At 50.9% G+C, this 24,717-nt stretch overlaps 2 protein-coding genes across 10 annotated transcripts in view; one reads left to right on the top strand and one right to left on the bottom strand.

The window, feature by feature from the left end:
• Positions 1 to 20,809, top strand: part of SULF2 (sulfatase 2) — a 109,860-nt gene extending 89,051 nt beyond the window's left edge. For 3 of the 4 annotated variants that reach the window (XM_072944353.1, XM_072944352.1, XM_072944351.1), the window contains exons 8-21: positions 2,327 to 2,455; positions 3,819 to 3,875; positions 4,356 to 4,485; positions 5,843 to 6,035; positions 14,117 to 14,333; positions 14,433 to 14,529; positions 14,950 to 15,044; positions 15,858 to 15,917; positions 16,258 to 16,427; positions 16,622 to 16,764; positions 17,832 to 17,955; positions 18,581 to 18,614; positions 18,843 to 18,896; positions 19,850 to 20,809. In XM_072944353.1, coding sequence (XP_072800454.1) covers positions 2,327 to 2,455; positions 3,819 to 3,875; positions 4,356 to 4,485; positions 5,843 to 6,035; positions 14,117 to 14,333; positions 14,433 to 14,529; positions 14,950 to 15,044; positions 15,858 to 15,917; positions 16,258 to 16,427; positions 16,622 to 16,764; positions 17,832 to 17,955; positions 18,581 to 18,614; positions 18,843 to 18,896; positions 19,850 to 19,880 — 1,534 coding nt within the window. In that variant the 3' untranslated portion in view covers positions 19,881 to 20,809. The remainder of the gene's footprint in view (positions 1 to 2,326; positions 2,456 to 3,818; positions 3,876 to 4,355; positions 4,486 to 5,842; positions 6,036 to 14,116; positions 14,334 to 14,432; positions 14,530 to 14,949; positions 15,045 to 15,857; positions 15,918 to 16,257; positions 16,428 to 16,621; positions 16,765 to 17,831; positions 17,956 to 18,580; positions 18,615 to 18,842; positions 18,897 to 19,849) is intronic. The other variant, XM_072944354.1, reaches the window with a different exon arrangement.
• Positions 20,810 to 21,303: 494 nt separating this feature from the next.
• Positions 21,304 to 24,717, bottom strand: part of NCOA3 (nuclear receptor coactivator 3) — a 105,911-nt gene continuing 102,497 nt past the window's right edge. For all 6 annotated transcript variants that reach the window (XM_015237748.3, XM_015237750.3, XM_072944348.1 and 3 more), the window contains one exon: positions 21,304 to 24,681. In XM_015237748.3, the coding sequence (XP_015093234.1) occupies positions 24,670 to 24,681 (12 nt within the window). In that variant the 3' untranslated portion in view covers positions 21,304 to 24,669. The remainder of the gene's footprint in view (positions 24,682 to 24,717) is intronic.

The raw sequence follows: 24,717 nt of genomic DNA, 5'->3' as shown, positions 1-24,717 counted from the left end.
GCCGTGTGGCCCCTCCACCAGCATTCCCCTGGGGTGAGGCTTTGAGATGCCACATTCTGGCAACAAAAATGCCATGTCTGGGGCAGGGAGAGGCAGAAAGGCTGGTGATCACAGTGGCAGCTTCCTCAGCAGGGATGTGATGGAGACCAACATGTACGGTGTTTTGAAATGCAGACAAATCACTGTTCAGGTGCTTGTTTGGTCCCGCTTTCATCCGAGCGCAGAGCCCGGATGGTGGCAGGAGCACACGCAGTCACACACGGATTCCTGCTCCTCCTGAAAGGATGTTGGCATTGTCATCTTGGAACCAAGGTGTCCCCACCGCCTGGGATGTTGGGGTGGAAGTTCCAGGAGGCAGGCCGAGTGAGCTGCAACCCAGGCTCATCACTCTTCCTCTGCCGACCTCCCTGCCTGTCTGGATTTCAGGGTCCCCACCTATGATAAGGGCTGTAATATCATAGCTGTGCTTACACAGTGCTTACTCGTCAGGCTTTAGTCTAAGCACTTGACATCCAGGTGAGCATCACAACAACCCTGTAAGGTAGGTGTTGTTGTTTAAACCCAAGGAGACGGAGGCACAGGTTAAGTTGCCTGAGGTTACAGAGCGCTAAGGACAGATTCGAATTTGAAGGCAGGCAGTCGCTGCTCCTGTCTGCCTGCCACCCCTCACTGCCTCTCAGAAACCTTGAACAGCTCTGTAAATAGAATTTGACCCACTGAGGGCTCTACAAGCACTGAGATTGTGGGTCTGGTCAGCCTCAGTCTGTGATCTGGTTCTTAGGACCCAAAACCAGAGAAAGAGAGTGCTAATGTGTGACTTGGAGCTGTCATCCAGGACTCTGTTGGTTGTAAGCAGAAATGACTCTCAAAATGAATACGACAAATAAAATAAGATTTAAGGACTTCAGTTATTTTGGTAACTGGAAAATCCAAGGTTAGCTCTGGCTTCAGGTACAGCTGGATCCAGCAGCCATGCAGTGCCAAGAGCAAGCTCTCATTTTCTATCTCTCAGCCCTGCTTCCTCTGAATTGGCATCATTCTCAGGCCGGCTTTTCTCTCGTGGTGGCAGGGTCACCATAGCCCCAGACTTGTAGCTGTCCAGCCTGGGAAACCAGTGGTTTGAACAGAAGCTCTCAGGCTGACTCTCACTGGCCTAACTTGGGTCATATGTCCATCCCCGAACCAATCACTGTAGCCAGGGCAGTGGACAACCTTGAGGGACCAGGCCAAGGACATCACATAGTGGAATCTGAGTTGGGGTGGGGGGTGAGGGTAGGTAGTTCTTCCAGAATTGGATGCCTTTCCCACCAAGCAAGGCATGGGTGCTGGGTGGGAAAAGCAATTCTGTCCAATTCACCCAGCCTGGGGGGAGCAGGACCCCCGAATGACCTTCAGCCAAGCCAGCTGCTAGCTTCCAACATCCACTCCCCCACCCTGCAGTCTTCTCCAGCTCCCTCCTCTTGCCAGGTTGTTCTCAGGCCTCTCGCTAGCCTTCAAGCCCCTCCACCACGCAGCTTCACCCACCTTCCCGGCCTTACCCCCGTAACCCCCCGGCACCCCCTGGCTACTTGTCATAAGGCGCTGGGCTAGGGAGAGGGAAGAGGTGAAAGACATCAGAAACCCTAGGGCCCAGGCCCTGCCCCTCAGGGCGGGGGCGGCTAACAAGACAGTCATAGCCGCAGACTCACATCCCCTCACCTTTGCCGTATTCTGTCGGTCTGGCCCCCTCAGCGGGGAAGGATCACATGAGGGTGTGAACACCAGAGCACGGGGATCACGAGCCACTTAGTGTGTCAGGGGCCTCCTTGGTCCTCGTTGAGCAAAGAACTAAAGGTGGTAAGTGCGAGTGCTGGCTGGGGTCTGGAGGAAGAACATTCCAGGCAGAGGGGACAAGGGCAGGACTGAGGCCGGGGTGCTTGGCCTGTCTAGGAACAGCAAGGGGGCCAGGGTTTGCCTCAGAGGTTCAGAGAAGGGTCGGGGGCAGGTCCAGGGCTTGGGTGGCTCTTAAAAGAGGGTGTCCTTTATCCTTTATTCAGGTAGTGGGGGCAGGGAGGGCGTTTCTGGCGGAAGAAACATCCAAGTAGAGAAGCCAGGTGGGGCCTGTGGCTCCCGGCCCCTGAGGTGGTGTGGAGGATGCAGAAGGTAAGGGGTGGGGTTCAGCTGAACTGGGGACACAGAGGGGAGCACTGAGGGCCGAGGTCAGGAGAGTGATGCCCACCTTCAGGGCGTTAGCCCCTGCGACCTCCGTCCCTCCAGCCACCCCTCTCCCAGGGGAGCCTGGGTCGCCTGCCTGGTGGCCGAGTCCTGGTCTCCCTGCCTCCCTCAGGAATCCCCACATCGTCCTCAACATCGACCTGGCCCCCACCATCCTGGACATCGCAGGGCTGGACATCCCCTCGGATATGGACGGGAAATCCATCCTTAAGCTGCTGGACACGGACCGGCCAGCCAATCGGTGAGGAGGGGCCAGATGTCCTGAACTGCATAAACGCAGGCCGAGCCATGTGGGTGTGAGGGGGGTATCTCCAAGGTTCTCGGCCCCCCATCCTGACCACTTACCTGCTGTGGGAGAGAAGGGAGCCCCCTCTCTAAGACTGCGCCTTCCCAGCTGGAATATAGCCACGGAGACCAGTTAAGGACCCTCTCAGAGCTAAAATTGTGTAACACTTGAAAAAATAACAACGCAGTAGGAGTTAACACTAATTCAGCACGTCCCGTATGTCAGGGTGCTTTGCAGAGGATTTTATCATTTTGACCTTCACAATAACCCAGTGAGGTAGAGAGGATGGTGATTCCATTTTACCAGTTTGGAAACTGATCCCAGGGAGGTCAAGTGACTTGTCAGGGGTCTCTTTGGGGGTCTGGATCCAACCCTGACCATTGAGACTCTAGGCAAGATATTACACTCTCAATTGCTGCGCTCTGTGGCTCTCATGCTGGACGGTGTGGTGGGAGCATGTTCCTAGGTGTCCTGGAGACACAGAAAAAACTGGTGGTGAGCGGAAAAACAGGTGGGAAGGTGAGCCGAGCCTGGTGGGGACGGGAAAGGGGAAGGACACAGTCACTGGTGCTGCAGCAGCGACATCTGGTGGCCAGCAGTGTAACTGCCAACCAAGTTCACGGCCCAAAGGTTGCAACCTCTGGCTTGTACCTCCTTGCGGCTCAGGTCTGTCCCTGATGGGCACTGTCTGTCCACTTTTGACTGTCCTGTAGGGGGGACCACCTCTGTCGAGCCTCCTCCCTCTGACTAGGAGGTTTATGAGCTGTAAGGGTATAAAATGGGCATGTTTTAGGGGGCGGGAGCACTGAGATGGGAGCCAGAACACCTGGGAGTCAGGTGCAGGATGGAAACTTCCTCCCTCAGCCCGAGTCCCCATCTGGGAAATGGAAATGATAGAGTTAAATTATTTGAAATGCACATTTAAATTACACAAATCCAACTATAAAGGATCAAAGGGGAAAAAATTCCACCCGAAACACAGTGTAATTAACCCAAAGTCAGGACAGCCATGTCATCTGGGGCTGAACAGAAGAGGAAGGGGCGTCTCCCAGCACTTGGGGGACTGCTGGACTTCCTGGGACGGCTGTGTGTGACTCAGAGCAGCTCTGACTTGGGTCCTTCCTGCCCCGTGCACCTTCAGACCCGAGTCTCTGGGAAAATGCAGCTCTGCTCTGGGGAGTGTGCCCTCCCCTACTCTCCCCGACTATCCCTGGGGTCGGTGCTGGCCCCGCGTACCATCCCTCCTTCTGGGAGGGTGGGGGGACGTGTGAGCCCCCCCAACATTGATGAGAAGACGGAAGTGTGCTTTTTTCCCCAGGTTTCACTTGAAAAAGAAGATGAGGGTCTGGCGGGACTCCTTCCTGGTGGAGAGAGGGTGAGTGCCAGGGGCTGGAGGAGCCGCCCTGGGGCATTTGAGCCAAGCCACACCCAGACAACCCCCATCTGCCCTGTCCCTGCCAGGAAGCTCCTGGCAGCCCCACCTGCACCCGCGGCATTAAAGATCTCACCGTCCTGGGCAAGACAGAGAATGTTACTGTTACTACGCCTCCTACCAGTGGCTGGGAATTTATGCCCACAGTCCCTGATACACAGGGAAGCCTGTTCTCTATTCACGTGGTTGATACAGAATTTGCATCTGGAGACCACGTGGACCCTTCAGACGTGTTCTGTCTTGCCTCTACAGTGACTTACATGTTCTTTAATTTATTGCCAACTCATGCAACTTGGGAGGATTCTTATAAAATTCTCATTTCTTAAGTCTCTTTACAATCAGAAGATGTGGTGACATGACACCAGGGCTGAGCGGGGCCACGTGCTCCTCCAGGGCCAGCCCCGTGTCCGTTCTTGCCCACAGCAAACTGCTCCACAAGAGGGACAGTGACAAGGTGGATGCTCAGGAGGAGAACTTCCTGCCCAGGTACCAGCGCGTCAAAGACCTGTGTCAGCGCGCCGAGTACCAGACTGCATGTGAGCAGCTGGGGCAGGTGAGGACGCTCGGCCGGTGCCCTGGGGCTGGGGACGGTGCCCCTCCCGTGCTCCTTCCCTGCCAGCGGTCGCCCCTCCAAACCTCGGCCCCTGGGCCAGCGGAGCCAGCGAGGCCAGTGACACCCAGGGCGAGGCCAGTGGTACAGGCGACACTCAGAAAGCCCTTTCGACCCTGCTCATGTCAGAGGAGAAGTCCGCTGTGGGTGCACGTGTGTCTCGCTGCTCTGTGCCTCTTGCCCGACTGCCCTGTAACAAAGACACAGCCGGCCTCTGCGCGGTCTTTATAAAGTTAAGTAACTTTCCATTAGACCCACTCTCCCTGATCCTTTGTGGCTGGTTTTCCACTTACAGGAGTAGAAGGAAATTGCCTTTTTAAATAAGAACATTTAAGTTTTAAAAAAGTGAATTGATTTCAAGAGAAAGGTTAAGGAAATTATAATCTGAGTAGGATTTAGAGGTAGCAGGAACTGTGACTGCTGTTTGGGGAACAGGTTTTTTCTGAGGCCTGGAAAGGCAAGGCAGGCTCTGGAGAGGAGAGTGGAGAGGGCAGGGCCTTGTAAAGAGGGACCCGGGCAGGAGGCAAGATTCAAAAGGGAGGGGGAGGGGACAGGCGGGGGTGGCCTGGTCTGGCCCCAGGGGGACAGGAAGTGCATCCCAGCCTAAGTCTGTGAGCTGGGGCTTTGAGCTCATCCACGGTGGCTCAGGCTCATGCCCGTTTCACCAGTAAGAATGAGGGAAACTGGAGCCTCCGTACCCACTTCTCATCCCCGCCCTCCCCTCACAGACTGGGGGTCAGGCAGCCCCGGGGCTGAGGAAGGGCAGGCGTCAGCATCTTCAAAACAGATTTTCCGGATGCACCATTTAGCCTGAAGGAAATAAGCACTGGGGGTGGGGTTCGGGGCCTAGACCAGCTTGGGAGGCATCGATCCATGGCCCCTGGACTTACTGCTCGCGTGCCTCCAGGACCCTAGTCCCAGACGTCCACTCGCCAGGAGATGCCGTCCTGGCCCCGCTGACCGAGTCCCCTCCCGGTGCTGCTGCCCCGGCTTCGCTCATGCTGTGCCTTCTGGGCATGCCCTTCCATGCACACAAGCCATTCCCTCCACCTGGTGCTTCTCTTAGAGGGGCTCCCCCCGACTGGGCTCACCTCAGCCATAGCACATCACCCTGGGTACCATTTCTGTGCTCCTCCTGTGGCAGACATCCCTCCATCTTGGATGGTCCCAGGCACAGAGCATGGGGAGCCGGGAAAGGAAAGTCTCTAGGGTGGTTGGGGAGGGCGGGGAAGGCGGCTGGTTTGGGGAAGGGGCCCAGCAGCCCAGGCCCGGGAGTCTGAGAGCCTGGCGTATCTTGCAGAAGTGGCAGTGCGTGGAGGACGCCACAGGGAAGCTGAAGCTGCACAAATGCAAGGGGCCCGCGCGGCCCGGGGGCAGGGCCCTCTCCAACCTGGTGCCCAAGTACTACGCACCCGGCAGTGAGGCCTGCGTCTGCGACGGTGGGAACGACCCGCTCGGCCTGGCCGGACGCCGCAAGAAGTTCTTCAAAAAGAGTAAGCGTGGTGGGACAGGAGGGGAGGGACTGCACCCAGGAACCCTGTTCAAATTCAGACACTTAGCACAGGCCAGGTCTTGTTCCAGGAGCTGGGGACACAGCGAAACCCCTCACCATCCACCCATCCTCCAAGGGGCAGAGAGTAATAAAGAAGGAAGATCACCAGATAGTGTGTCTTGGGGCCGAGAAGAGCAGGAGCATAAAGAGAAAGAGGGAGAGAGGGACCACCGGGGCCCAGGGCGCAGGGTCTCGGAGCACGGTGGGGGCCTCCCTGAGACTAGCAGCCCCTGGGGGGATTTGAGCAGAGGACCCGGGGTCAGATCTGTGTTTTCAGAGGATCCCTCCAGCTGCATTTCAGGCCCTGGATGGGGGCACTTGAAAGGCAGCAAAAAATTTAAAGTCCCCAACCTGCAGGTTCCCAGCAGAGGTCGGGCAAGGCATGGCTCTGCCTCCTCCTTTCAGCCCTTACCTCTGTTTAGTGTCACGTTTGCAACATTTTGTACCTCTGTGTGGTGATTTCACCATCTAAGACAGCCCCCAAGGTGGCGCTGACATCCTGTGTAGTGTCCCCAAGCCCAGGACGGCCATGATGTGTCCCACAGAGGGGACACGTGGCTAAGCTTCCTTCAGTGATGTAGCTGCCGCCCTGAGTTCAATGCTAGTGAATCAACATAGGCATCAAATCAGGCAGAAGTAATGGAACACACTTAAAATGAGATGTTGTACTGACGGGTCAGTGCGGGACCCGAGGCCCGTGGGGACCTGACCCGTATTTCCTCCAGGAGCACTGGTTCTGTATTCGCTCACTCGGCGTGCGCAATGACTTTATAGAACAGCCACCTTGAGTGACAGGCACGGACTGTTCAGCTGACTCTTGAACAACGTGGGTTTGAACTGTGGGGGTCCACTTACATGCGGATACTTTTCCATTAAATACAACAGTGCTACGCAGTCTGTGTTTGGTTGAATCCACGGACACAGAGAAACCACGGCTACCAGGGGCCAGTTGTAAGTTATACACATGTACCTCTGCGTCATTCAAGGGTCAGCGATACTTTGGAGGGAGGAAGAGCTCCCCGCACCATCCCAGTGATGCCTTAGCCTCACCCCTCCCCCTAGCAGGGGCTGAAGGAGGACAGAAGGTTAGAAAGCCAGCAAGCAGGGGGGTGAGGGGTTGGGGGAGCCCTCAAGACCTGGCTGCAAGACTCAGCTGTCACACTGAGGTGATCGCAGCCCCATCCTAAGGGCCAGCTCCCCTGGGCAGAACGCTCCCCGCCGAACATTCACATGAGGATGCAGCTGGGCTTTGAAAACACTCGGGCTGGCTGCGGAGTGCTGGGACTCGGTCTCAGCGAGACCTGGTCATCGGGCTAGAATGTTCCCCCCAGAGCTGGGCAATTGCCCGGGTCACTCTAGCTCCCAATCCAACAACAGCTAAAGCCTAAGGAGACATTTTTGTTCTGTTCTTTTAAATCGTGGTACAATATGCATTGTATAACATTTAGCGTCTTAACCATTTCAACTGTAGAGTTCAGTGGGTTTAAGTGCATTGACACTTCTGTGCAACCATCACCACCGTCCGTCTCCAGAGCTCTCTTCATCTGGCTGCCCTGAAACTCTGGACTCATTAAACAACCGCCCGTCATCCTGCCCCCGGCAGCCAGCCTTCCACGTTCTATGAACTTGACTGCTCTAGGTACTTCCTATAATCAGTTGTGCAGTATTTCTCCTCTCATATCTGGCTTATTTCTTGCATCTGGCCTTGGCTTAATGTCCTCACAAGTCATCCATGTTGGAGCCTGTGTCAGAATTCTGTCCTTTTTAAGGTTGAATGAGATTCCCTTGTAGCCTAACTAGAGATTGCGTGTCCAGCGGCAGGCTCAGTGGCCTCCTGGGCTCCTCTGGTCCCTCCAGCCTTGGCAGAGGGTGCCTTCGGTACAGAGCAGGTGCGGCTCTGCCAAGACCCGGCTCCTGCCTCCAGCGGCCCTTCCCAGTGGTCGGTCCCCTGTTACAGTTCCTCACAAGCTGATTAGTAACTACTCAGCTAATCTGTTTTTAGCCGAATAAAATGATGGGTTTCCATGCTGAATTACACAGCTAACATCTTGCTTCAGCACATGGCACAGTGGAGAATCTTAAAATAATAAGAGAACTTGAGACTCAGTTAAGCTTTCCCTTTTTTTTTCTTCCTATTAATGTTCAGAGGAAAGAAAAATGCACCAAAATAGCTGAGATTCAGCTCAACCCATGCCCTCCTAAAGCCCCCTCACAGCATCCTGGGAGTGTGGCGAGGGGGCTCTTTCTGGCAGGAAAGGCTGGTCCACACAGCAGCCTGGGAGACTCGGGCCCCATCGCCTGGCCCTGCGTTCTTCCTCCTGCAAGTGCCTTTTCTTCTTTCTCCTCCTTCTTGTCGGTTTACAATGTTGTGTTAGTTTCTGGTGTACAGCACAGTGATTCAGTTATACAGATATACACACATTTTTTTTCCATCATAGGCTATTACAAGGTATAGAACATAGTTCCCTGTGTTGTACTGTAGGACCGTGTTGTTTAGCTCTTTTGTATTAGTAGTATGTATCTACTAATCCCCAACTCTTAATTTATGTCCCTCCTTTCTGAGCAACCATCCTAGAGCAGGGGTTCTCTACTGGGGGTGATTTTGCCCCCCCAGGGACGCTCAGCCGTGTGAAGACGTTGCCGGCTGTCGTAACTGTGTGTGATGCGTGGTGGGAGATGCTGCCGGCATCCAGTAGGTGGAAGTGATGGATGCTGCTAAACATCCTGCGATGTTCAGGTCAGTCTCCCACGGCCAAGGTTTATCTGGCCCCAGAGTGTCACCAGTTTTGAGGTTGAGACGTTCTGGCCTCCAGTAGCTCAGACCCTAGCTTGCCTGGGTCCACTGGGATGCCGGCTGTGGGGTGAAGGAGCAGGGCAGAGTGGCCAACCCAGAGCAGAGGAGAGACCAGGACCTGGCGGAGGAGATGAGGGCTGGGGAGGGCGGGCAGAGGGCGGTCCAGGTGGCTGATATTTACTCAGTCTCCCAGCAAATCTGCAAGCTTGCCACGTGCCAGCTGCCGAGGTTAGAGTTGAACTCGAGAGACCTCATTGCCAGTCAGACCTCACTGGAGAGACTGGGTGTCAGCAAGTTAACAAGGTGGGAAGATGACTTCTGACAGAAAATGCATGGAGGAACCAAAACAGTGGCATGACCAGGTGGAGAGGGGCGGAGCTCTGGAATTTTTGGCCGGTTGACATTTAAACAAACGCCGAGCATGGAGAAGGAACAGGCCTTGTGACCGGCCGGAGAGGAAGTGCTCTAAGTCAGGGAAGAGGAAGCAGGAGTTCCAGTGGGTCCCAGCCCCAGAAAGCACGAGGATGTCACAGTTGCCAAGTCCCTAACCCCAGAGCAGCAGCTGGATGCCGGCTTCCGGGTGCTGAGACATTTACCAGGTCTGTTTCATACCATCCTCCAGAGAGCCCTGGAATGCACGTACCGTCATGAGAACACCACTGTTCAGAAATTAAGTACATTTCCTGGGCATTTGCCCAGGGTTTGCACCCGAGCAATCTAATTCCAGAGCCTCAGTTCTTGGTTGATGGGCTCTGGCGTCCCCCCTTCCCAGTACTTGGAGTAGAGAGGACACCTCCGGGACCCTGGAAACACAGACAACTAGGGTGACAAGGAGAGTGAGTGGTGTGACTGCAGTCCAGGAAAAGCTGTACGTGGGGGCTGGTAGGCTTGTTCTGTCAAGAGCCAGGGAGTAAGTATTTGAGGCTTTGCGGGCTCAACGGTGTTTCAAATGCTCAGTTCCATCACTGTGGCCAGAAAACAGCCGTGGGCCCTGCAGGTGGAGAGCAGCTTAGTTACAAAGTCAGGCCAAGGCCTGGATTCGGCTCTAGTTTGGGAACCCCTGGGTGTATGGCTGGGGGATGGAGGACAGAGGGGCAGAAATGCCCCGGTGGGGCTACTCCAGAGCCCTCCTGGGAAGCCGACCTGCTCCCACAGGGAGATCAGCTCAGTGCCATGTGCTTCGAGCCTGGGATGGTGGCTTCACGGCAACTCAACTCAGAGAGGAAAAAGCCAAGGAGAAAGCTTTCCAGGGCCAGGGAAGACCCAAGGCTTGGTCAGAGATGACGCTCCTGGACCTGGATCCTGTGGCCCATGTGACTCTCATACAGGGAGTGAGAACGGAAAGGTACAAGCATCTGCCCCAAGAGTCGGGGCAACAGGACTGGATCCTGGAGCTCTGGGCCACGTGGGAGAGGGAATCCTTTCCTCCCTTCCTGCCCGCACCCCTCTCTGCTCTACACCCACCCTTCCAGCTGGTCCTTGTCTCTTGTTTGCCACCTGGTGGTCATCCAGAGCCCAGCAGAATCCTGCACCCTGACTGGCTCCAGACCCTGCTCCTAAACCGATGTTTAGGGCCGTGAGGTTACAGCTTCTGGGTCAGACCTAAGACAGAAAGGAGTGTGGGGACCATGCCCAAGTGGAGGACACACCACCCCATCTAAAGTGGCAGCATATCAGCTTCTGCCCCACCGACCACGCTGCCTGTGGACCCAGGACCTGCTGTCTTCTCTTCACAAGCTGGAGCTCTGTGCTCCCACGTGACCACCCACCCACCCCCTACTTTTCTGAAATATTAGCAACTTGATAAAATTTTTCTTTTAACATATAGAAGATATAAGAAATCTGGGCTCTGACTATAGCCTGTGCTGGGGAGGGGGAAACTCCACCCCCACCCCTCTTACGTTTTGGGCTGATCGAATAATTAAATCGACACAAGATAGATTAACAAGAGGGCAGAAAATCTGTATGCACAGAGGGTGTCTAGAGCAGGTTAATTTCGGGACCCTGAAGTGAAACAAGGAGGCTGTTTCTGTAACATTTTCAGACAAAGCAGCAAGTATTTGTGAAGATGTAACAAAGGGGCTGGGGCTTGGGGTGGCAGACTAATGGAGGAGTACCAGAGCTAGTTTCCACAGCTTTCTTAGCCTGAGTCCTGACTATGGTGAAAAGGGTGCTTTCTCTCCTCCTGGAGTGGGGAGGATGCCTTCTTATGGGAGATGTATTTCCCTCTTTCAAGGGGAAAGAGGAGAGTCAGAGTGTTTTGTATCGTTTATTTCCCACTGGCTGTTTCTCACATAACTTCAATTCAAAACAATCAGTATGCCGCTGTGGCACGTGGGGGCGCCTGCTCTGAGCCCCAGCACCTGTGTGCCCTCAGTTGTCAGTAGGCGACTTAGAGCTTAGAAGCAGCACGTCTCAGCCTCGGTTCACCGCCTGCCCCGAGGAGAGCACACAGCTCACTGCTGGGGAAACAGACTCGGAGGTGGTAAGTGACCTCCCTCCCTGGTTTATCCGCAAGAATGTGCGCCCGGCTCTTATTTTCTTTTCCTCCAGTTCAAATCAACGGGGGTGGGGGTGATAGGGGTTTTGTCTGTATTGGGGATATAGTTAACATTTAACACTATATTAGTTTCAGGTGTACAACAGTGATTGGGGTATTTATGTATATTGCAAAATGATCACTACCTAAGTCGACTTGAAATAGTTACAAAAAACTTTTCCTGGTGATAAGAACTTTTTTAAAATATATTTTTATTGAAGTATGGTCAGTTTACAATGTTGTGTCAATGTCTGGTTGTAGAGCACAATGCTTCAGTCATACATGAACATGCGTATATTCGTTTTCATATTCTTTTTCATTGTAAGTTACGAGATACTGAATATCGTTCCCTGTGCTGTACTGTATAAACTCATTTATCGGATTTTGTGAGAATCCGCCTGCATTTCGACATGAGAGGCACTCTGCCAGAGCTCAGTAGGTGTTCTGTGCGCTTCAGTGAGTTTGTAGATGTAATTCTTGGTGTATTTGTGGGAGAGGGCGAGCTGTGAGTCTCTACTCTGCCATCTTGGCTCAACCCTCACTTTGATAAGAACTTTTTAGAATCTACTCAGCAACTTTTTTTAACTGTATAGTTGATTCACAATGTTGTGTTAGTTTCTGGTGTACAACACAGTGACTCACTTATACATAAATATATTTTTTATACTCTTTCATTATAGGTTATTACAAGATACTGAATGTAGTTCCCTGTGCTGTACAGTAGGACCTTGTTTCTCTCCTGTGTACAGTAGGACAGTAGTGTGTATCTGCTAATCCCAAACTCCTAATTTACCCCTCCCCCTCTGGTAACATTGTTCTCTATGTTTCAGTAACTTTCAAATACACTATACAGTATTACTAACTATAGTCATCATGCTGTATGTTGTATCCCCATTAATGACTTATTTTGTAACTGGAAGTTTGTACCTTTTCACCCCCCCCCCACCCTTACCCCAACCCCACGCCTCTGGCAACCACCAATCTGTTCTCTGTATTCAGGTTAGTTTGTTTTAGCTTCCACATGTGAGATCGTATGGCATTTGTCTCTGACTTACTTCCCTGAGCATAATCCCCTCAAAGTTTACCCCTGTTGATGCAAATAGCAAGGTTTCCTTGTTTTATGGCGGAATAATACTGCATTTTGTATATATGTATCTCTTCATGCCACATCTTTATCCATTCATCTATCAATGGACACTTAGGCTGGCCGTTTCCTTATCTGGGCTATTGTAAATAGTGCTGCAACGAACACAGGGGTGTAGACATCTCTTTGAGTTAGTGTTTTCTAGTTTTAATTTTTTAAGGAACCTCTATAGTGGCTGAAACCAGTTTATAGTCCTACCAACAGTGCACAAGTGTACCCTTTTCTCCACATCCTCGCCAAAACTGGTTCTTGGTTTTTTTTTTTTTTTTGATAATAGCCATTCTAGCACGTGGGAGGTGGTATATCTCATGGTGGTTTTGATTTGCATTTCCCTGAAGATTAGTGATGGGGAGCATCTTTTTATGTACCTGTTGGCCACCTGTATGTCTTTTTTGGAAAAATTGTCTATGCAGATCCTCTGCCCATTTTTTAATCAGTTGTTGGGTCTTTTTTGCTGCTGAGTCATATGAGTCTTTATCAAATAGTTTTTATCTTAAATGGATGCTGAATTTTGTCAAATTCTTTTTGAGTTTATTGAGATAATCAAGATTTTTATCCTTAATGTTTTATTTTCCTTAAGTGATTTGTAAACGATGAACCATCCTTGCATCCCTGGAATTAATCCTAATTGATCATGGTGTATGATCCTTTTTTTAATGTACTTTTGAATTCAGTTTGCTGAGGATTTTTGTATCTATGTTCAAAGATACTGGCCTATAATTTTCTTTTCATGTGACAACCTTGTCTAGTTTTGGTATCAGAGCAATGCTGACCGCATAAAGTAAGTCTGGAAGTTGTTCCCTCATCTGTTTTGGGGGAGGAGTTTGAGAAGGACTGGTATTCTTTGAATGTGGTTGAATTCAGCAGTGAAACCATCAGATCTTAGACTTTTTGATGGGTTGGAAGACTTCTAATAACTGATTCTTTTCCTTTATTATTGAGGTGAAGTTCACATAACATAAAACTTAACATTTTTACAATTTCGTAAGTATACAATTCAGAAGTATTTAATAATTCACAATGTAGGGCGACCGCCACCCCTAGCTAGTTCTAAAACATTGTCCTCACCCCAAAGTAAACCCCTTTTCCCCTCTCCATCCCACGGCAGCCACTAGATTGCTATCTGTCCCTACGTCTGTACCTGTTCTGGGCATCACACAGATAGAATCACAGTTTGTGACTTCTGCATCCGGCTCCTTCACACAGCAGAATGTTTTTGACACTTGCCTGCATGGTAGCAGCCGCACTGCTTCATTGCTGGATGTTCAGATACTCCATTGTGGGGATGTCCCACTGTTTGGTATCCATGCAGAGCTCTTTCGTGAGACTCCCTCCAGCCAATTCCTTCTGAGCTCTAGGACTTGTTTCCCCAGTTGAATCACCATGAGGTCCTTCCCTTTGAGGTCCAGGCTTCATGAGCTACCCACCCAGGACCCAGGCAGCACCAGGCCCCTCCCTGGGGAGCACAGCCTGGTCTGGATGAAGAGTCCACTGCCTGGGGAGCCTGGCCGGCCCACCCAGCCTAGCTGTTCCTCTCATGCCCAGAGTACAAGGCCAGCTATGCCCGGAATCGCTCCATCCGCTCGGTGGCCATCGAGGGACACCACATCAGCCTGGACGACACATCCCAGCCCCGCAACCTCACCAAGCGGCACTGGCAAGGGGCCCCTGAGGACCAGGACGACAAGGATGGCGGGGACTTCAGTGGCACTGGAGGCCTCCCAGACTACTCAGCCCCCAACCCCATTAAAGTCACACATCGGTGAGAGTCCAGGCAGGGGTGGGGGGGGGTGGGTCATAGAGGCAGACTGGGCTCCCCCACCCCCCTCAAGGGCCACACGTGATCCTGTCTCTCGAGCAGGTGCTACATCCTGGAGAACGACACGGTCCAGTGCGACCTGGACCTGTACAAGTCCCTGCAGGCCTGGAAGGACCACAAGCTGCACATTGACCACGAGGTGACAGGAGGCTGGGTTTCTCACCACGGCGAGCTTGGCGGGACCACCAGCCACAGCGGGAGGGCCGTGAGCCCGGCCCAGGGGAGGGAGGCCACACAGAATCCTCCCCCAGGGCCAGCAGTGTCGGTCCAGGGCTCGGACAGACAGCTCCTTCAGCAGGGAGGACAGCGTAGCCACACTGTGCACCTTTCTGAGTTACAAGATGCTCACCCCACACTCAGTCCTTCCAGTAAGCCTTGGGGGGGGGACCTTTAAGGTCTCAGGCAGGACAAGAGATGACCTGTTGTCCCTTCCCTGGAGCAGGTGGAACCAAAGACCACCCCCCCCAGACACGGGCAGTGACCTGGGGCCCCACCAGGCAATCCCTTCTCACTCAGCCCCCCAGAGTCTCACGGCCACCTCTTCTGCCCCCTCCCTCAGATCGAGACCCTGCAGAACAAAATTAAGAACCTGAGGGAAGTCCGAGGTCACCTGAAGAAAAAGCGGCCAGAAGAATGTGACTGTCACAAAATCAGGTGCGGAGTGTGTGCAGGACCACTCCTGGGGACACAGCATCCTCTCTGCGACTCCTTTCATTATTTTTATATCCTTGTCCCCTCACTTAGAGTAAAAAAAAAAAAATAATGATTCACATGCCCATTGTCAGCCCCTGGGCACATCTCACTGCCCCTCACGTAGCCAGCCGGATGCGCAGATTCACGCATTGATGATGGGGGCAGACTGTTGATCTGTGGAGCTGGTTCCCAGGAGAGGAAAGTGCCTTCTGTGTGGCCCCGGCCCACGTTACCACCTCAGGGACCCCTGCCAAAGGTTGGAACTTGCAAGCCGCACTGTCCCATCAGACTCCTGTGACGATGGGCCCTGGCTGTATCTGTGCTGCCCAGTCTGGCAGCCACCAAGCACTTGAAATGCAGCGAGTGTAATGAGGAACTGAATTAGTTGAAATAGCCACGTGTGGCTTCTGTAGTCTCTGGTGCCTTTTCGGGAAGCGTGCCCCCGGGGCTGGCCTGACCAAGCGCAGTGTGGCGAGTGTCTGGGAGCAGCCTCCCTGGAGATGCCAGGGCTGAAGCCACGTGGAGCCAGGCCCAGCCTCCAGTCTCTGCTCACTTGTATCTACCCCAACCTTCTACATCTGGCCAAGACCTGAGCCAGGGGTCCCCAGCTCACACTTGGGGGAAGGAGCCAGGCTGGCTGGGGGCTGCTGCCCTGGGGATAGCACCTCCCAGCATTGCCCCAGGAGGAGAAAACAGGGGTCCCAGGGAATGCAGTGTGCACCCCCAACCCCCCGGCTCTGCCCTGTCTGAAGCCTGGGCTGGGGTCTGTTGCAGTTACCACGCCCCGCACAAAGGCCGCCTCAAGCACAAAGGCTCCAGCCTGCATCCTTTCAGGTAAGGGCAGCGACACAGAGGCCCCTCGTGAGGAGACGGCCTTTGCTCAAGCTAGAACAAGAGAAAGGAAGTCCTAGCCTTTCCCTGGGAGTGACAGTGCTCCCTGCAGAGGCCCAGATAAGGACTGAGCTGGTCTCCAGGCACCTCCCTGTGGCCAAAGGGGGTTACTGCAACCCCAGGCTGGACTGGACACGGGCGTGAGCAGGAGTCCAAGCCACCCCGTAATACTATCCGCTCCTGCACTGCCTTCCCCTTGGGGCCCCCCAGGGCCGTTTCCATGGCTCTCTGGGCAGGGCGGGGGTCCAGGGGAGGTGTGAGGGGTGCGGCCCTGTGTCCCTAGGAAGGGTCTGCAGGAAAAGGACAAGGTGTGGCTGCTGCGGGAGCAGAAGCGCAAGAAGAAACTCCGCAAGCTGCTCCGGCGCCTGCAGAACAACGACACGTGCAGCATGCCAGGCCTCACGTGCTTCACCCACGACAACCAGCACTGGCAGACGGCGCCCCTCTGGACACGTGAGTGGGGCTGGCGGGGACCCAGGGGCCCCCAGCTGGTGAGCGCCTCCTCACCAGATCCTGCGGGTCTTTCAGGACCAAGTTCCCCAACATCATCGGGGGTCAAGTGCTCGGACAGGAAGGGGCTTGGGGGCGGTGCTGCGGGCAGACTGGGCTGCGTCCTGCTCAGGGCCCGCTGTCTCTTCCTTCGGCAGTGGGGCCCTTCTGTGCCTGCACCAGCGCCAACAACAACACGTACTGGTGCATGAGAACCATCAACGAGACCCACAACTTCCTCTTCTGTGAATTTGCAACCGGCTTCCTAGAGTACTTTGATCTCAACACAGACCCCTACCAGGTACGGACAGCACGGGCTGGAGAAATGGGGGCATGGGGCACAGGCGCTGCCCGTTAGGCTCCCCAAGGAGGTGACTACAGATTTTCCAAGTCCCGTGGAGGCCCTGAAAAAGGAGAAGTGAATGTGAAGGCAGCCGGAAGGCCGGGACTCTGCAAGCCGGCCTCCCTGCCTCTATCCTCCCGGCTGTCCCCTGGGGTGCACAGCCTCTTCCATCTAACTTAGGCACCTGGCAACATTAGAGCAGGCTTGGTGGGAACGTGGGAAAACGCCTAGAACTTTGGAGCTTCAGGAGTCCCAAGAGTCAGGCCACAGCCCATGGATAATGGGATGGCCACTCATGCAGCACGCACCCCGTGCTTCTGTGTATGAACCTACCTGAGCACGGACAGGACTAAAGTAGCCAGAACATGTAAGACAAAAAGCAGCCGCAGAGTCTGGGGAGGGGAGTGTGTGTGTCCCTTCTAAACAGACAAGCACGACCCACGAGAGCTTCTCAGTAGCATGGCCTTGGTATTGTCCAATCTTCCATGTTTCAAGAAAAGCCTGAAAGCAAGTTTTAACACTAAGGCTGATTTTTAAATGCCAGCAACTCCACCGCTTATCCTGCATTACCCGTCAGGCTGCCAGGCTTTCTCCTTCGGTGGGTTATCCCCATATTTTACAAAAGCGGGTAGCACAGCCAGTAGGTTACTGGGTCACCAGCAGCTCCCAGACCAGGTGGGGACCCAGGTCACTTAACCAGCCTTTGTCCACATGGCTTGCCTTCTCATCAAGAGAACCTGAGGGCTGTGAAGGGCTTCCCAGGCTTGGTAAATTTCCTGACCAGTGGCTCCAGGAGTTCAGTGTGAAGTACACAAAGGTGGTTTTTATTTTGAGTTTTCATTCACGTGGAGAGAGAACCTTTTGCTAGAGGCAAAGGGTAGTCCTGCCTATTCCAAACTCCAGCTCTTGCAGAAGTAGAGGTCACCATCCCCTGGCCCCATCTACTCCCCACCTACCTGAAGTAAGTCCCCCGGGTGGGGGGCCCCGTACTCACCTAGTTGACAACTTACCTTTCTTCCAACCAGTTGATGAACGCAGTCAATACACTGGACAGGGATGTCCTGAACCAGCTGCATGTGCAGCTCATGGAGCTGCGGAGTTGCAAGGGTTACAAGCAGTGTAACCCCCGAACCCGAAACATGGACCTGGGTGAGTAGACGCCCCAGCATGGAGAGTGGGGTGACCATGGGAGGGAACTGAGGGGGTCATATAATCACCAGGAGCTGGTGCAGTCTCACCAGCGGCTGAGAACGTCCACCACCCCGGTGCTACTTCTGTGGTAAGTGCCACCACTTACCAATCACTGCGAGCCCGGCAGGGTGCTGAGGCTTTTACATGCAGTAACTGGTAACCCTTCCAACAACCCTGAAGTGAATCTGCTGGTCCTTGTTTATGGACGAGTAACGTGACTAGATGCAGGGCCCATGCATGTCACACGTTCCCCCAGGACACATGCCGAGAGCCCAGATTCGGGGTCTGCCCCTGCCCTCAGCAGCGTAACTGTGCCCATGTGCGCCTCCCCCACCCTGACCAGGGTCAACAGGACCCTAAAACGGATTGGGGGCACAGGAGCGCAGGCGACTTACAAGGAGTCTCAGGGACAGCTCACCTCGTAACTCAGTCCACTCTGTCTGCCTAGGGGCCACATCGTAGATTTCTGACAAAAAACCTAGTGTTTTAAAAAAGAAAAAGAGGCAGTTAGAGTTGGTCCTTCCTTGTGCCATTTTTGCCCTAAATCATCTGTTTCTCTTTTGTGCGTTTCTCTCCCCTTTAGGACTGAAAGATGGAGGAAGCTATGAGCAGTACAGGTACTGGTCTTGTTTTTAAAGCCTGAGAACAGCCCCGTATGGCAGCGCCCCCTGTGGTCTGACCTGAGGTTGAGACGCTGCCCTTTCTCTGGGCTGCCAGGGGCCGGGGGTCACCCACCAGTGATACGTGGCACCTTCAGAGACCATCTTAGTATATTCTTTGGGGCTCGCTTTTTCTTTCTTGGTGATGGTTAACACTCCTTCTCCTTTTGACACTTGAAAACGTAGGCAGTTTCAGCGTCGAAAGTGGCCAGAAATGAAGAGACCTTCTTCCAAATCACTGTGAGTTGAGGAACTGGTTTCCAAACAGATCTGGTGTGATCCGCTTTGTTCTGCCGAGGCTGTTGTGTGTGCATGCCCTCCCCACTCTCCTCTCATCTGTTCCCCTAATGAGAGGGGAAGCAGTGACCTCAGTCCTTCCCGTGAAGTAACATACTGGGATCCATTTCATGTTCTGATTTAATACTCTGTCTAATACACTGCTGTTCTCTACATGATCATCTGTGTTTAGTAAGCTCAAGGCATTCCTTAGAGACTGAGCAGCATTTAGGTCTTGTCATTCCAGACATCTTGAAGGCTGTGGCTGCAGAAGCTCTATCTGGTCCCTCTTGTCAGCAGCGAGGTGGCCTCATTAAATGGTTTCCACAACGTCCAAGCTATGAGCTCACTCTCCAGTGCCAACAGGGGTGCTAAGAGGCTGTGGTCTCCCGGAGAGGTCACTCTAGTCTACAGGGAACCAAGTGGGATGCAATTTGAATCCTCAGATTCATGGAGAAAATCCAGAAACACAGAAAAGTGAGAATTTGTTCACGCTGGCAGCTACTCGGACATTGTTACTACGCAGGCAAACCAACCCCCTTGGCGAGCTGCCATTTGCAACCTCTGGCCGACTTGTTTCTTTCTTTATGTGCACATCAACCTCTGTGGCTTTAACAGAATGGTACTAATGGGCCAGCTAAAGCATTCTTTGGTGCTACCAGAATTAAAGCACTTAAACTTTACGTCTCACTTTCTCCTTAGCCATTATTCTAGCCAGGTCTTTAAGTGACATCTTTGCCAGCCACAGGGTTCTCAGCCAACAGCTGACAATCTAGACGAACAGGTGGTCGCCAGCTCTTTGAGAGACCTAGAAATAAGCAGCAGCCACCTCCTTGAGGCAAAGCTCACTCAACTGTAGGCCTGATTCAGAAATCCACAGACAGCATGATGAATGAGCTGTTTGCTTTGTTCTACAGGGGACAGCTGTGGGAAGGCTGGGAAGGTTAAGAAGCACGAGCTGAACCATCAAAAAACGGGCATCATCCGACTGCACAAGGAAAACCCCTGTATGATCTCAAGCAGACCTATGCTGTTAGCCGGGAGGCCGGAGAGACACGGACCTTGCTTTCCGTCGACATGGCAGAATCTGGAAGAGAACCATCGGGAGTAATGATACTTCTGGAAGTCCATTTTACCCCTGCTTTTGCTTTGGATTATACCTCACCAGCTGCACAAAACGCATTTTCATATCAGAAAGTCACCACTAACCCTCTCTGAGAGGGTCACAAGGAAAGAAGAACAGAGATTTTTCTTGGAAATTTTCCCCAAGGGTGAAAGTCACTGGAATTTTTTTTTTAATCACAAGGAAAGAACAGCCCTGTCTGTAAATCCTCTTACTGTTTTGGTTTGTCACCAAGCAGGCGCTAAGAAGCAGGGCAAAGGCAACGTGCAGGTGCAGGGACTGGTGCACAGAGCATGACAATGAGTCAACAGCACAACGGAGGTGACAAAGTTCTACCTAGCAGAGCAGCCCTGGTTGCCTCTGAAGAAACTGACTTTACTGTACATACGTGACCGTTTACACGCTTGGGAACTTTTAGGTGAACCTAATAAGAAAACCCAGTTTTCACGAGTGGTGGTGTCAATAGACGCTGTGGCCCATGTGAGAGAACCCCATGCGTTCGTGGACGGTTCTCTTCCGCACCAGATGCCATTTCTCCCAGGATTCTTTTGTTTTCTGTCCCAGAACTAATGCTTTTTCAAGTCCTACAAAAACATGAAGTTGATGTATGTCCCAAGTTTTAACAAAATTGTATTTGTAAAGAAATTTTGTAGTCTTAAGTATTGTCATACAATGTTGAAAACCCCAGCCAATGACCAGCAGTTGGTGTGAGGTAACCTTTGACATTTTGTAAAAGGCCATTCTTGGGAACTTTTTTGGTGTGTTTGGGTTTTTTTTGTTCAAGATACTATCAGAGAACACCTTTTTTTGGAAGGGGGCACCTTGGGTTTAGACGGTATTTTAAGAGAGAATAGTCATAATTGACTAGAATTTACCATGCTTCAGGGACCCCAAAGTTAAGTCTCACATCACACACCAGCTTCAGGACCGCACTTTAAAAAGTATTGACCAACTGCAAAGCGGTTCACCTTAGCCAACTCTTCTTTCTGTACAGTGTGGTCCAACCAGGTGACGGTAGCCGTCAGAATGCTAGAATGGGAAGACAAACCACAGCCATCACCTACTCCAAACCATTTCTCCTTAACAGACAATCCCTAAGCATGCCCCTTGTCTAAGAACAGGTCCATGGTCCTCAAGATTTCTTTTAGCCTCACAGAAACTGCTACCATTATCTGAAACAGGATTCCTTAACCTTATCTCTTACCTTTAATCCAATAAGGATTTAAAAAAAAAAAAGGCAGCAGGCTCTTAGGCTTAAATAGAAACCTTTATTTACAGTGACATCCAAAATGATCAACAAATTGAGTCATAGCTTACCACCCAACCATCTCATAAGTTATCCCATGTGGTTTGGATTCTTTGCAGTGTAAAGAATGATTTAGATTTTTTAAAAGCAATATTTAATGTAAACTTGATTGAAAGTGAATTCATTCTCAATACTGTAAGTCAATTCCTGAGAATTTACATATTGCTCTCAGAATGACATTTCTATCTTCTTCAAAATTCTACATATTGGAAAGAGAAGGGAAGAAAAAGAACACTCTGCTCACGATTAAGCAGTCTGCCTTGGAGCCGAACAGCAGCCCCAGCTTCTCTGCAGAAGGGAGAGTTCATCTATCCAAGAGGCTTCCCTCCTATGTGAAAGAAACCATGGCTTCTGCAAATAAAAAGACAACTGGGCAGGCACATGGGTAATTGGGAGTCCATTCTGTGGACCAAGGAACTTATAAGACAGCAAACCTGTTTGTAGCACCCCACCCTTATACACCCCCAACTCACCTTAGATATTAAATACTGATTAAGCAGTCCTATTGATATTTACACCTTTCCATCCAGATGCACAATTTAGAAAAGTGGCATCACAATATGAACATTAACAATGGATTTCTATTTTTTAAATGAAGAAACATGTATCTCCTTTATATCATTTTGATCTTTATAAAATATATATTTATATATCTTTGGATTCAGCAAAAAGTAAGTATTGGAAATATCTCACATTCTAAAAGAAAAGATATACTGTTCACCCAACAGATACTAAGGTTTAGAAAGGGCGCGGGGGTGAGGGGGGTGAAGAGAGGTAGGCAGCAGGAGTATACAGAGAATTATCCAAAAAAGATAAAAGGGGAATAAAGGTAAAAACAACCAATTACCTCAAGACTGGATCTATTAAAAGAAAATCAAAATCTTAAATTTGCACCAGTAAAATGAACAAGTAGAAAATATAAAAACCTATAATAAACTGCATTTTTTCCCATATAAAACAGGGGTGCTGCCTTCTAGTTAGCCTGAAGTCAGGACTAACTGAGGAAATAATCACAAAACATTTTTTTTAATTTTTAAAAGTCAAGGAAGGTAAGAGCACCATTCTATTTCTCCCCATACACATGTGACTTCAACAAGAAAGGTTCAGATACACCAGACGCAACTGTGTCTAGAAAGAAACTCTTCCTCAGCTCTGCCTGTCTCCAGACAGGAGGATGTGTTATCTGAGAAGTACAGGCTACCAGGATGGAAGTTGATGGATTTACAATCTTATATTTTTAACCAGGTGGAGGAAGGTTGGAGGGAGTATGAAACTCAAATCCACTCTTTTGGTGGTTCTGGAAATACAAGTTTCACTTATTCATAAGCAAGTCAAAGAAATAAATGATCTTACCTTCAGAGACACCTCGAAAGATTCGCTAAATGTGTGAAAAGAAACTTAACTGCCTCTCAGTTATTGCTAGGAAATGACACCAAGGCTAACAGATATTTGAAATTTATAGATAGTCCAAAAACTCGGTTTCATTCAACTGTTTGAACCTGATAAAGGTAAAGGGAATTAAAACTGATTTTCTTCCCTGCTCCCGACTGACAAGTGGCAGCAGCAGAAGGGAGCGGGGGGGGGGGGGGGGGGGCGCCAGAGGAGGGAAGGAGCAGAGGCGCCCAGTCAGGCTGCGGCTCTCAGCGGGAGACCGCCTGCTGTGGAGACGGAGCTCCTCGAGAAATCACCACAACGCGGCTAATTCTCAGGAACCGCAAGGACATCACACGAGCAGAATGACAAGGCAGCTGAGCAGACACCAGAAACCACACATTAAGGATTCTACTCCTGAGATCTCAACGCGGGACTCGGGTCCTAGCAACCAAAACCTTGGAGCACTCCTAAAACGGACAGCATACTCAATTTAAAAAAAAAAAAAAAGACTCGCTATTGTTTAATTTATGGACCGCTTAAAATCCAAGATTTTTTTTAAATCAAATTGCTTGATCTTTTACAATTCTTGATAGCTTTTTTTTTTAAGTCTACTTCCCGTATCTACTCTCTCCCCCCAAATTAACAAAGTGCTTAGTTCTGGTAGAGGAATTTCTTTTAAAACAATTTTAAATGCCTACATCTAAACAAATGATCTCTTTAAAAAGCATTTAGATTACGAGACTGAAAAGAGCGAGGCATCTAATGCTGAGGGCAGGGGAAAGCTGTGGACCTGTCCCCGCCCCCAGACCACAGGACTCAGGGGATGACTCTAACCTCACCACGCTGAACTTACTGAAATCAACAATGTTAAATATTTAGCTTCACAAACTCTGTAAAAATGAGTTGCTGTGACCTACAAAAAAGGTATATACATATTTTACATAATACAATATCTTAAAGGTCGTATTTACAAAAGAAAATCTATTCACAGAAACACTGCAAAATTCTGATTCAGAATGCAGTACCTGGCCTTGGGTTTTCTGCAGTTTATTTTCAAAAAGCATTATTGCTCTACCATATAGGCAAAGGGTGACACCAGTACTTTCAACAACAACAAATCAGAGTTCTCGTCCAACAGATTAGACAAAAACCAGGAATGTGGTCCAGCATTCCTCAAGACCTCGAGAATATTGCATTTATCCACTACTTTTTAAATAAAGTGCACTCAGCTGCACGTTAGCATGAGAAAAACTGCTACTGCTGCGATTAAATACTGTCATCTCATTTCCCTTCTGCAAAGCCATCTGACACCAAGGACAATTCCTGGAGGTGAAGTATTACAGGATATTAGGAGTAGATCAAAATCCTATTTAGGAAAAAGCTAGAACAAACAAGAGTAGGGTCAGAGCAACGCAAACACTATCATTAAAGGAGAACTTGGAAATGCCAATTCCACGGGACAGAACTACCTGGTAGTGACAAAAACAAACACGCAAAGGCTGTGACCATGCTCTTCACTCAATACTGCAACCAGAGAAACCGGACTTTCTAATCCCTCTTGATTTCTCCAATTTTCTCTGGCCCATCTACATTTTTTCCCAAAGACTGTGGGTAGCCACACATAAAACAGTGACACAGGAGCACTTCATGACCAGTAACACTCCATACCTCCAGAATCACATCCCTAAAAGGCAGAATGCCAAAAATATTTGTTTTAAACATCATGATACACAGAAGGAAGAAAAAAAAACAGGTAGTTTTCAGTTTAAAATCCAGTCCTGCTCAAATGACGTCACTGGGAATACTCTTGACGAAGATCAAAGCTGGTCCTCTCTTCAAAGCTGGGTGCCTAGAACAGTGATTCTTTACTCCCAACAATCCTAGTGCAGTGTCATTTTGTACAGTGATTTCCTTGAGGTCCTGGTGTGGAGATGTCAGCAGTATTTCTGTTGGCAACCAGAAGAAACAGGAGTAAAATATAC

Source organism: Vicugna pacos, chromosome 19 (assembly GCF_048564905.1).
Source record: "Vicugna pacos chromosome 19, VicPac4, whole genome shotgun sequence".
NCBI lineage: Eukaryota > Metazoa > Chordata > Mammalia > Artiodactyla > Camelidae > Vicugna > Vicugna pacos.
Note: the sequence above shows the minus strand (reverse complement) of the source record. Positions and strands in the feature narration are given on the sequence as shown.